The sequence below is a fragment of a genome, unplaced genomic scaffold, assembly GCF_019419815.1.
Source record: "Pyrus x bretschneideri cultivar Hongxiangsu unplaced genomic scaffold, Pyrus_bretschneideri_v1 Contig13, whole genome shotgun sequence".
Classification (NCBI taxonomy): Eukaryota; Viridiplantae; Streptophyta; class Magnoliopsida; order Rosales; family Rosaceae; genus Pyrus; species Pyrus x bretschneideri.
Window position 1 is genome coordinate 1551371 of NW_025999424.1, and position 12429 is coordinate 1563799.

At 39.2% G+C, this 12429-nt stretch overlaps 2 protein-coding genes across 2 annotated transcripts; both read right to left on the reverse strand.

The window, feature by feature from the left end:
- Positions 1-232: 232 nt before the first annotated feature.
- On the reverse strand, positions 233-6644 carry LOC103965817 (zinc finger CCCH domain-containing protein 41). The gene is given in 7 exon segments (XM_009378904.3): positions 233-1060; positions 1716-1889; positions 1891-2064; positions 2365-2675; positions 2678-3563; positions 4833-5710; positions 6298-6644. Coding segments are annotated over 6 exon segments (2823 nt in total). The 5' UTR covers positions 5637-5710; positions 6298-6644; the 3' UTR covers positions 233-586.
- A 1049-nt stretch (positions 6645-7693) lies between these two features.
- LOC103965819 (vacuolar protein-sorting protein bro1-like) lies at positions 7694-10683 on the reverse strand. Its single transcript, XM_048579343.1, has 5 exons — positions 10238-10683; positions 9188-9403; positions 8419-8803; positions 8075-8350; positions 7694-8031 (listed from the first exon to the last, which is right to left on the reverse strand). Exons 1-5 carry the CDS (start codon positions 10427-10429, stop codon positions 7694-7696), a joined length of 1407 nt encoding a protein of 468 aa, XP_048435300.1. The 5' UTR covers positions 10430-10683.
- Positions 10684-12429: the final 1746 nt, after the last annotated feature.

The window sequence follows — 12429 nt, forward strand, 5'->3', positions numbered from 1 at the left end:
ATATATGGTGATAAGGTAGTCGAAAGACATCATCTGTAGTAAAAACATTAGGATTCAAACCCCTTATGTCAAAGTCTGTTCACACGTAAGACACGTGGATTTTCATCAAAAACGCTTTCATTTTAAAAGCGTAGTTTTTTCACAGAGCAGATATATAGAAACAGAAACGCAATAGCATCGGAATCCAAGTGAGAAATTAGTAAAAGAAGTGGATCTATCAACTTGCGTAAAATAAAACTGAAAGGGAATAAAAATCCCTAGTAATTTTTCTATGTAACAATTTAGATGTTTCAACACAAATTTTCAACTTTAAAGCTGCTGCTTGATCCTACACATATCTACGGAGAAGACGACCGACGACCGACGAACATGATACACCACTCAATTTAACTCAACTATCCTCCGGTGAATGTCAAAAATAAGGCAATTCCCTTTTTACAGATCCCTTGCAGTACAATAATAAACACTAGAAAAATAAAAATTTAAACAATTGCTAATTTGCATAGGGTTTTCCTGGAAGAATTAGAATTTCTCCGATTTAGCATTTACCTGACTGTACAAGTCCGAAAATTAGCCCGCGTTTAGATTACAATGCATCGCCTCGAGATGACTCTTTCTCGCCTGATGCTGCCCTTGGACTAGACTCGGCACGTTCATCCGATTCCACCTGCTCAACACCACTTATTCGTTCAGAATGTTCTGGTTCTCCATTTCCTGATGCAGCAGCTTCCTGGGAAACAATGCATGCTTCTTTATTTGCAACAGGCTGAGCATCAGCTAGTAATGGCCCCTTAGGAGTGGTAGATGGAGAGTTTTCTCTGCCACTATGGTCATTGCTGGAAATACTAGATGTCAGCCACGTAAATTTCAGATCGTGCCCTTCCCAGCATTTACCTTTGAGAAATGCCATCTCTGCTGAACGGCGTGTAGTGAAAGTTATACGAGCTGAGCAATCTTTTGATTCCTCTAACTCACTTCCACAATCACGGGATTCCATATCTTCTAATTCCACAGTAGAAAGATCGCCATAGGGTGAAAAGTGTTCCTTCATAATAGCAACCTGCAACGAACAAAACATCAGTTTACCTTTCATTGGTACATAGATAAAATATATCAAGACAAACTTATTCCAGACCATTGCATTGTGATAAAAGTGAAAATATGAAGGATATATCGAAAAAAAGGTATCAACAGAGAAACAAAAAGAAGCCTATCTTGCATGGCGTCGGCTACTTAAAGGAAAGGAAAGAGTGAAAGACATTTCAATTCCTAATTGAAAGAAAAACTGCAGGCTCTCACTGTAACAAGTTCCCCTTAATCGATGGGGTCTTTTTAACATTTTCTGTACAAAAATCTTTACTAAGATAATCTTTTTCTTGAAAATACTCGTTTTAATAGACAAGTTAAACAAAACAAAGACCAAAAGTAAATGAGTACAGTAGTCTCTGATGACTTGAATTTATGTTGTAAATTAGCATGTTTGCATTTGATAGAAATGATTTTATGCATCTGCTACGTTAACCTGATTTCTTTCCTAATGCCACATTTCATGTCACTATCTTTCAATCTTACCATACTAACCAGAAAACACACGCATTGCTTTATTGCTCATGATTATGTCTACATAATACCAGACATCCAAGAGCATAGCGTTCTCTTATTAGAAATTGCAACCATAAAAGAGAATATCTCGAGAGAGAGAGAGAGAGACTTACATTTGCAAATCCAACTGGTAAAGGAGGAAGAATTATAAAACCAGTAGGACGGTTGTCTAATTTATATCTATTGAAAGGAGAAGGTGGCCCGAGTGGTCCCAATGGACGGATAGTCTGCAGCTTCAAGCTAGGAGATTGCTGCAGCATCACAGGTGTACGAGTTTTTGGACTACCAGGACACAATGTTCTCCTCTGATTTGTTCTTATCAGTCATCTCAGCATGCATTGCATCCGCAGGAGCAGGATTTGAGGAGCTTGGAGTAGCAGCTTTATCAGCTTCGGTTGTTGTTCCCACTTTGGGTCTCTTAGCAGCTTGCTCTGTGTCAGTCTCACTCTTGGGTCCAGTAGCCTGCAAAAGGTCAAACCTTGAGAATCACTGATAAATGAAAGAAAAGAGTTTTATAACTGCCTCACTAATAACTTTGCCGACATCTTTATACCCATCAATTTCAAACCCCCTTTCAGGGTCCTCTTCGAAACCATTAAAACAGATTGTCTTGGCAAAGAAGAATTGTAATGCACATTGATATAGTAGTATAAGTTATAAGTTTATAACATAAGAAAGTTAGCAAGCCAAAATATTATATGCCTCGTACTAAAAAACATTAGCAAGAAAATGAAACATTCAAGGCAAGGGCTATTGGTTTACTTGTTTCTCAAGCTTGTCCAACTGGCGACGAAAGTCATTCCTTTTCTGGGCTAGCATTTCCTGCTTCTTGCGAAGTTCCTCCTTCAACTGCTCCAAACTCTCTAGCTTTTTTTGCAGAGGTGGGGCCTTGGGACCATTTGAGGTGATAGGCTTGGAGTTGTCAGTGGCCGGTAGAGAAGCATCAGATGCATGGGCAATACTACCCTTTAGAGCTGCAGACTGAAGATTATCCTTGCTAATACTAGCATCAGATGAATGGGGTGGCACTGAACCAGTTGTTACACCATGGGGAGTTCCGGAAAAATACTGGGAGTGCCTGTCCCCTCATCAGGAATGCTATCACGATTAGCCCACCACAACCTGATAAATCGGTTACCCATTACAGCATCAGGTGCCTTTAAAGCAGCTTCAGCCTCTTCCCTCCTTGAAAACTGGACAAAAGCTCGTTCACTATTTGATGGAATGTAGATGTCAATGACCTCTCCAAATTTTTGAAAATGAGAAAGAAGAGACTCCCTTTTGTTGTTTTTCTGAGGAATGCCATTAACAAATAGAGTACGGAGTGCTTTTTGAGATGATCTCCGAATGTTACGCGTGGAATCAAAAGGTGTCTGGGGTGATGAATCCATGGTGTTTGGGCAGTCTTCTGCAATTATACGCTTTCCTTGACGTGGTGGAGTTTGAGTGTTGACAGCCTCCTTAGCTTCCTTGGTATCACTCTCAATATAATCTGAAGAATTTATTACAGGATCAACTTTCTCCTTCACATCTAATCTACTTTTTGAACTACCAATTCTACCCCACACAGACATGCTTGTACTCTGTGAACTGGCAGCTGCCCCAACACTTCTAATTGGGAATTCATTATCAGCATCATTCGACAAGGTTTCAGTTTCATCATTCCTGGGTGATCGCAGGCCTAGAAGTGCATTTGAGGTTTCAGGACAGTTATTATTCCACAGGGGTTGATCAGGGTCATACAAATCAGCACCACCTGCATAACCAGTACCAGAATATGAACCACTCAAGCCCAAGCCATCATCAGTGACAGCAGTCTTGCTTGTTTTTACATGTAAGCCTTTGCTATTCATCAATGCGGTTGAGGATGCACTCACTGATGGTAGAGATCCCGGGCCTGTGGGTTTTCCCAGTAAGTGTGCACTTGGAATCGACACAGGGAGGTTGAACTGGGAAAGACTCTGTAATAGGGAGAACATAGGACATCAATAAAAACACAGACCAACAAAGAAATAACGTTTAAAAATAATGAAACTTCCATCCAAGAGAAATCCCAACATAACTAAATGATGAATGAGTTCAAGTCAAGTGATTCATTTGTGTTGTAAAAAGAAAAGAATACAACATAAAACAAATAATAAATAATTAAAAAAAAAAAGATCATCAAGTCACTAGATTTCAGAGCCAAAATATGGCATGCACATGCCAATGCTTCTACAGTATATAATTAAACAGTCAGGTATAATGACTGGAAGAAGCCGGTTGATGGTGCAGACAAAAAGAGATAAAGTTTGCTTGTCCACCATATTGAAACATAATCATAGACGGAGCCACCCTAGGCTTACTGGGGGCGGCAGCCCCCACTCACATTGGTTCTTAAACAAAAAAGAGTACATGTAGTATCAACTTTCAAGCTAAAACCTCACTTAATAACCACTCTATTGAAATAGAATATTCACTTACATTTTGCCAACAACACCCCACCCATTATTTTACGCCATACACAATAGAAAAGAAGCATAATGGACCTGATTGTAGGCATTGACTACAATACTTACATGTATTTAATACAATAACCATCTGACGATGAGTATAATTCATGTAATTAAATGTATTTAATAGAATCACTATCTAAATGTCGAGGTGGGTGATTTGTATTAAATATATGTAAGTATTGTAATTTGGAGTTTTTCGTTCTAATTGATTTATGTTATCATTTTTGTTTACTTGCTCTATTTGTCGTGTTTCTTCTTCTTGTTTGTGCATATTATTTACTGGATTTTAAAATGATTTTGATTTATCAATGTTGGTTGTTTTTTGATAAAGAACAGTGGTTTCCACGAACATAAAACATTACGACATAACATACAAGTGGTTCGCTTGTATACTGGGTTGAACTTTTTAATTTTACTTTGTTGTTTTAGGATGCCCCCATTCAAAAAAAATATCTAGCTCCGTCCCTGTACATAATGCAGAAACATGTCATCTCTCTCTCTAAAGTACTTGCATGAAATTGAATCATTCAAGTTGCAGCCAAGTTGATAAATAACACATTATAATTTGCCAAGAAAAAAGTGCTACATTAAGGTGAATATGAACCCCAGTAGATGTGGAGTGATCCTCAGTCTAAAGATGCTTTGCCACAAAATAATTTTCCCCTACTTTTCAAGTCATTGTGCAGTGTCAAATATGCAACAGATGTTCAAGTAACAGGAAAGATGTAAATGTACCTGGACATCTTCAATAACAATCCGATTCATACCATGCTCCATTGGGCACACATCCCCTCTGAGACAAAATCCACGCTCCTCAAAGTCTCTACATCTTTGGCGAGGAATCCCCATATTTAATGAAGAATGGATTGGTGGTCTGAGTGTTCCTTGCAAGCCAATGGAATGTAGTGTGTCCATGGAACCATTTGGTATTCCTGGAATCAATCCAAATGCATTCCAGGATCCACTTTGTGCACCGGAAACATTTGGCAATCCACGTCCAGCAAAAAGACTCGGACGGATGGAGCCCTGATGAACCATTTGAGAAGCAAGATCTGAGTTGAACCTAGGACCGCGTTGGCTCCATGATCCAAAGTCCCGTCCTCTTCCCCTACCAGGACCAAGGTCACCAGGAAATGCTTGGTTTGCCCGGATTCTTTGATTTAAATCAAAAGGTGCTCGAGGCAGTGATGCTGACCCCGGGCGTCTTTTATCAAATTTTACAGAAAAGTCAGTGGAATTGTGATTTCTCCATGGCGTACTTGCTTGAGAGTCATTATCTCTAAAAGAGTTCCCATTTACAAAAGGTTTGTTTCGCTTTCTGAATGGCCTTGTTGTGACTTGATCAAAAGTATCTCTCTCCGAAGACTGAGAGCGAGTATCTCGTCTACGATGCTTGTGGTTTCGATCGTCATCATCATCATCACTTACTTCCTTCTCCTCAGGATCACTACTGCAATCAGAAGGGGAAAGACCCCCAGGTTTTGGAGATGAAACTTTTAACTCCATTGATCCCTCAAAATCACTAGAACGTTGGCTCATGCCACCAATAGTTCCAGTTTCCCAGTGCAGAAACCAAATCACTTGCTTGCCTACAAATATTCCAGCAAAAGAACCTAAATTTACTTTCCAAGAAATACAAAAATAAAAATGAAAGTAATTAGAACGGACAATCATCCCCATTTAACAGAAAATACAAATCAGACACGAAAAACAGTTGAAGTGCCCACACACTGAAATCCTTGCACCATAATCATATCAACTTAATACACATTGTGCAATAGACATACACGTGCCAGCACAAATTTATAAGCTACTTAACTGCCACCCTGAAATAATCGAACTTTCATAGACGAGAATTGCATTCAATTTCAGTACTTCCCTTCACTAATCATTCAAAAAATGAGCGATGATCGTCGGACAATTGACATTCTAACGAAATGTTTGATGCCCAAAGCAACGATCAAGATACCGAACACCCAAAAAACAATCACCAACCAATAACTAAATGCAATTTTATACATATTGGTAGGCGCTACCAAATTAAGCTCCTAAAACCCAGAGGCTTTCACAATTAGAACAAAACGATACGTAATCCAATACAATCAACACAATTTAACCCTGCGAATTGGATTAAGCGATGAAAATTTAGGTTTAGAACGAACAGCAAAACAAAATCAAATAAATAAGCATAAAATCTTACAGATTGTTGCAGAAGAATCGAGCAACAAATGCCTCCTGAAGCTTCACGCACAGGGATTGGTTCAGCTACGATACGCAGCGGGGAGCAATGCGCCGAGGGCATGGATGAAAATTTACGGAAGATACATAGCTGCAGAAGCAAGGGGGTGAGGGGCAAGGATCGTAAAAAAGTGGTAATCGAAGGGGGTTTATCAAGTGGGAGAGAGGAGAGAGATTTGGCGGGGGAGTAAATGCGAGGGGAGAGAGGGGTTTTGCGACTGTGACTTGATTGGGGGGTTTGGAGAGCTTCTGTCGAGCAAACAGAATTTCCGAGAGAGACGACACTGTACCAAAATTTGGAATACGTGAAATAATGTGGGGACGAAAAATAGTTGCAAAATTGCAATTTTCTACCATAATGTTTATTAAAATTATGAATGTGTCCCAAAACGTTTTTTTTTGACAAATCAGATGTAACAAAACACCCATAGCAAAAGTAGTAGCATATAGAGCCTCAGTTTTGCACTTAAAATCTCGGGTTCAAATTTTAGCCCCTTTGAAAAATAAAAAAAATAAAAAAATCGAACCTACTACTCCGTTATCATAACCATGAAAATCAAACTAAGATTTACGCTAATTAGGTGAAGATCATATACTACTAGATGAGAAATTTTTCTGTGTGTCAAAGATACAGTTGATACGCCAAGTGTAATTATGTAATTAGTTGAAAACTTAGAAAAAATTTAATCACTTATATTATGACACTTAATGTTTCAGATCGTGATTCCATCACACTAAAAATATTCTCCTACTAGACCAACTATTCATGGCATCGAGACTCTCGTTTTCATATTTTATCATTACTTTGTAACTTGTTCTTCTTTCTTGGAAAACAACTTTCAGTCCCACCAACACCGGCGGCCCATCTCATCATTCATCGCCCAGGATAAAAATTGGGGACAATGATTCTTCCTTTATTTTGCTAACCAAGGAATCTCTTTTCCTTGTTTTCTTAATGGCACCTTAATACATACGTTTTCTCGTCGGAGTTAGGTCAGTTGACCAAAACACACTGTGCCTCCGTCCTTCCGGTTAGAGTTAAATCAGTTGATCAGAACACCTAGCCTTCCTTCCAATCGAATTCGACCCCTTCTAGTATATATTAGAATAGTTACGAATAATAAAAAAAATCTACAAAAAAATACAAAAAATAGAAAAGGGAAAATCGGCAATACTAATATTTGCACCCACACCAAAAAAAGAAATTGTGTATTGAGAGGTAGTTATATAGAGTAAGAGATGAAAATATAAGACAAAAAGCAAAGCACATAAAGGGTTGTAGTCTCCCAAGTTCCGAGCGATAGGTGATCAAGTAACAAGTGATACTTCATGTACATCGGTCCGAAACCCACACCATACTATCGGCCATACCAACCTCGGGGCGGCTGAACATCCCCGTCGTTCATCAACTTATCTAGCACCACATTGAGGTCAACTGACTGGCCACTGTCTGTCAGCTTCCGAACTGCAGCCCTAACTTGGTCTCTGGAGAAACCCATAGTTGCCACTTGGTCAATCACATCGTCAATGGCTACCCTGCTTCCACTACCGGATGAAGGTGAACTGCCACCCGCCCCAGATGGCGTAGGGTTGGCATGTGGTAGCACCCGAGCAGTTGGGAGCTGTGGGTAACCACTGCCTCCACTTTGAGCTGTAGCAGAAGAAGAGTGATGTTGTGGTTTCATTGAGGAGCTACCTGCCATATTGAGAAGGTGGTCCACCGTATTGGTATGACTCACCAAGCCCAGATGGAGGGTTATACCCAGAAGGATACGCTGCACTGGGTCTGCTAGAAGGTGGCTCATATGCATTTGAAGCTGGACTGTAATACTGTTGGGAAGGAGGGTGACCGCTGGGTGTATGAGAAGGTGGCTGGCGAAGAATTGGTGGGTAGTTCTGGGAAGGGATATAAGGCGACTCTTCAGTGTGGTGGCCTAATGTAGGCTGGATTTGAGAGGGATTAACAGTGCAAGCGAAGGGTGCTGTTGAGGCAGCTGGGGTGGCGGCTGGGAATACTGTGGTTGAGTGGTAGGTTGAAATTGTTGATGCGGTGGCACTGGAGGAAGGGGAGCAGGCTGCTGACCTGGAGGTACTTGGTATTGATGATTTGGGGCTTCTTGAGTTTGACCAGGCGCTGGGAAATAAGGGTCTCTCTGAGGGACGGGAGGGATCTGGTTCTGAGAAAACTGATTTGGAAGTTGAACTGCATGTGGTACATTTTGGGGGATAGGTTGGGGAGGAGCATTTGGATGAGAAACACCAGGAAGTGAGGGAGGAAGGTTCATGGGGGGATGAATTTGTTGCTGAGAATGTTGAGGAGCAGAGGCGGCTGTCTGCTCAGTGTGTCGTTGTCCAGCATTCTGAGGTTCCAGTTGAGGGTCTATCTTTGTATTCGATACTTGTATCCTTGCAAGATTCAGTTCTACCATTTCTTGCGCGTCCTTCAAATCCTTAACATCTGTTTGCACCTGTGTGTGATGTTGGAAAAACCAAAGAAAGAAGAATGTTCAATGTAGCAGTACATACTCACTGGTAAACTTGTTAGGTTAAAATGTTTGCAAAAACCAATCAATTTAAATGCCTAGAAGATCGAAAGTTTTTAAGAATTTCAGGTTTAGTAAAGCATGGGGATACGCAACTTTGCTTCTACCCTCTCTATTTAGTTCTGAGATTACAAGTGACATGCACTGGCACACAGACAGGGTAAAAACTAATAGTGGTCCTGCATATGCATCAATCATACTGCCAATGCTAATTGAAAGAATTCCGGATGAACAGAAGATATTTGACTAAACCCAAATGCAACCATACATTAAGTTCACACCAAAAAGAAGGGTAAAGCGGCAACATACATCTCTAAGAATACCCTTCAAATCATTGACAGAATCCTCAAGATTGCGGCTTCTGCTCTCTAGTTGTGTTAGTCGTGCACTAACACCTTCCAGCACATGTAGCAAATTATCAGCATGCTTCTTCATGGTCTGGTCAATCTCTGACTGAATTACGGCATTGCGGTCCTTCTCTAATACAAGTTTTGCAGGTTCAAGGGAATCCATTGACCCATAATTCTGTAGAAAACAAGGAAAGAGTAGCACCATGTAAATGCAAATAAACCACATGGTAAAGCCCACATACAGTTATCGATCATATATCCCTTTCGGATTGTCCTAAATAATAACATAAACGGAAACAATATCAACCAAAAAGCTTCAAGATCAATCAAAAAGCTGCCATGCTAGGACATACTCTGCCCTCGGGAAAATTCGGTACAATCCTCCATTAACAACAAACACAAAATTTCAATATGCTAACATCAAACACAACCATACAGAATCTCACTTCCGAAAGAAATCAAACATAACTAACTGAAAAGCCTCCGTTGCCTAACATTTTGTAGCTTTTAAGTAAGTAATAACCTCTTGGTCCTTGCTAGTTTGGCTGGTAAAAACAGCCAGGAACTGACAAAATTCCCAATCTTCAATACTAATGAATGTATTGACTGCCTACTTACGCTGCCGGTCCCAAGCCCGGATAAAGGAGGACCGGGAGTGCGTCCGGTATTTGACAACCGGCACTCCGTTCTTACGTCGAATCCCTATGATGTATTGACTGCCTACTTATGAAATTGTTCTTACTCAACTGACTGATCACTTAATTTCCCAAGCAAACTAATGTAGGTTTACAGAAACTGCAGATTCAATTAGGTCAATAATTCTTACTTAAACGTTGATTAGTGACTGATAGAATCTACTGAGCAGCCAACTTTAAAAGTTAGATTCAAGTCCAACTAAAAATCGAGGAGCAGAAGAGGCTCTTGGATTCCGATTCACTTCCGATCACCACGACGAGTTTACAAGCAAATACAAACATGAAATTAAGCAGTTAATGGAAGAAATTATTACTCTAATTGGAGATGCAGTGTTCGACTTGGACTCGCCGGAGTTCCACGCCCTGGTCAGTCCTCCTCCTCCAAGATTGGGCGCGTCAGTCGAAACTCGGCGACAGAGAAGAAGCACCGACGACGGGGCGAATCGGCTGGAAATCGTAGCTGGGAAGCATCTCCTGATTCTCCTTGTTGTAAATCCCACTTCCATGGCCGCCCCCGCCGACCTGATACTCTTCTTCTCCTCCGCCTTCGCGGTGGCTGTTGCTGGTGTTGCTGCCAATCTTCATCAGGTTGATGAAGTCGTCGTTCTGGTGGTGCTGCTGCTGCGCTGATTCCTGCGACAGATCCATTACTGCTTGTCCATAAACGACGTCGTGCTCATCGAGGAAATCAAACCGCGGGCTGAGATTTTGGATGCTCCTTTTCGGCTTTTGGGAAATTGATATTATATTGAAGTTCGACGAAGCTATGATTTAACTTGCTTCTTAACGAGTCCAGAGGATATTTGTCGGATTCCCGTGAGGATTTTGAGTTCTTTTAATCACATCGATTCACTGTATGATAAAAAACTATTTTAAATTATTTTATTTAAAATTAAATATAAACAATATATACGATATATAATGAATAGATATAATTGAAGTATTTTTAGGATTCTCATAAAGAGAATCCAGCCAACGATTGTATTTATTTATTATTTTTCTTTTAATTTATTTATTATTTTGTTTCATGGTTTCTCTTGAGCCTTTGGGATTTTTATTGGGCCAGAAAGCCCTTTTGGTGTTCGTACGAGACTTGCATGCATGTGCTGGGCCAAAAACTTAAAAATCAAAAGACGTGTCTTACGATCCTATATCAGGTTGTTCGGTTTGAATTGAACTATTTCAATCACGTTTGACTAATGTTTTGACCGTTGTTTTTTTTATTTTTTTTTTTGTGTGAAGGAAAATACGATATTTATTGATAAGAGAGGAATACGTACAAAATGTGGATAGTGTGCTAATATGGGACTCGATGTTGTGGCCGTTGTTTGAGAAACTATATAAATGTTTAGAGTTGATTTATTAAGTTGGGCATCATTCTGAAATATCCGCCTCCTTTTGCTTCTTCTAAGATTGGATTTGAGAAACTAACTAGGCATGTTGACAGAACAAATGAAGTTGTTTTGTTTGGATTTGGATCCCATCCGGGAGAAAAACTTGTGTGGGGCTTGACTTGCCACTAGATTTTGTTGAATAGCACTACAATCCACTCAAAACTTGTCACATGACAAGTTTAAATATAGTCTTTTATCATTTTTTTTTATATGTTTCACATTCTCATAATTAATTTTATACTAATTAATATCCATCATAAAATCTATCCAATTTCTTCTTATCCCCTTTTTTTTCTTCCCATATGTTACCTCTAATTTATATTTTGCTGTAGGACTCTTCATTTTATTCTCTCCCTATTTCTTGCTTTTCTTTAAAAAAAAAAATATTGGCATCCATTTTATTCTCTCCCTATTTCTTCATCTTTATTATAAGTATTTTAAGAATATGTTAATTAGTCTAATTTTGATTTTTTCAATTGATGGAGACTACTGAGACAACAAAGTTTTAAGAAGATCTGAAAATTTTGAGAAGAAAAATGAGAGCGAGGAAGAAAAGAAAAAAAGAAGCATTAGATTGATCTCATGGTGTATATTGTATATTAATTAATATAAAAATAACTATGAGAATGTTAAATATAAAATAATGATAAAAAATTATATTTAAGACTTATCACGTGTCGAGTTTTGAGTTGTTTGTAGTGCCACTCAATAAAATTCATTGGCAAGTCAAGCCCTACACAAATTGTGGGAATCCTAGGGATCCTCACGTCTTAACCATTAATCGTTTATCGTGCAGTAATAAATCATTTAAATTTTATTATTTAAAATTAAATACAAATAGTAATTAAAGAAAACTAGCCGTACGATAAACGATGAACGGCTAGATATATATGATCCCCATAAGGAGGATCTGGAGAGGATCCTCATCCATTTTGTTTAAAGCAAGATTATCCATTTAAAAACTTGTCTCTTCCACTCCCCACATAACGGAATATTTAGGAGCAATAGGTTTTCTTCATCACTAATCTCTTCATATATTCACTTTCACTTTCGACATACCTTGAATTTTATCAAATCAAAAGTGTTTGTGGCAACGAAGATTACCCAAAGAA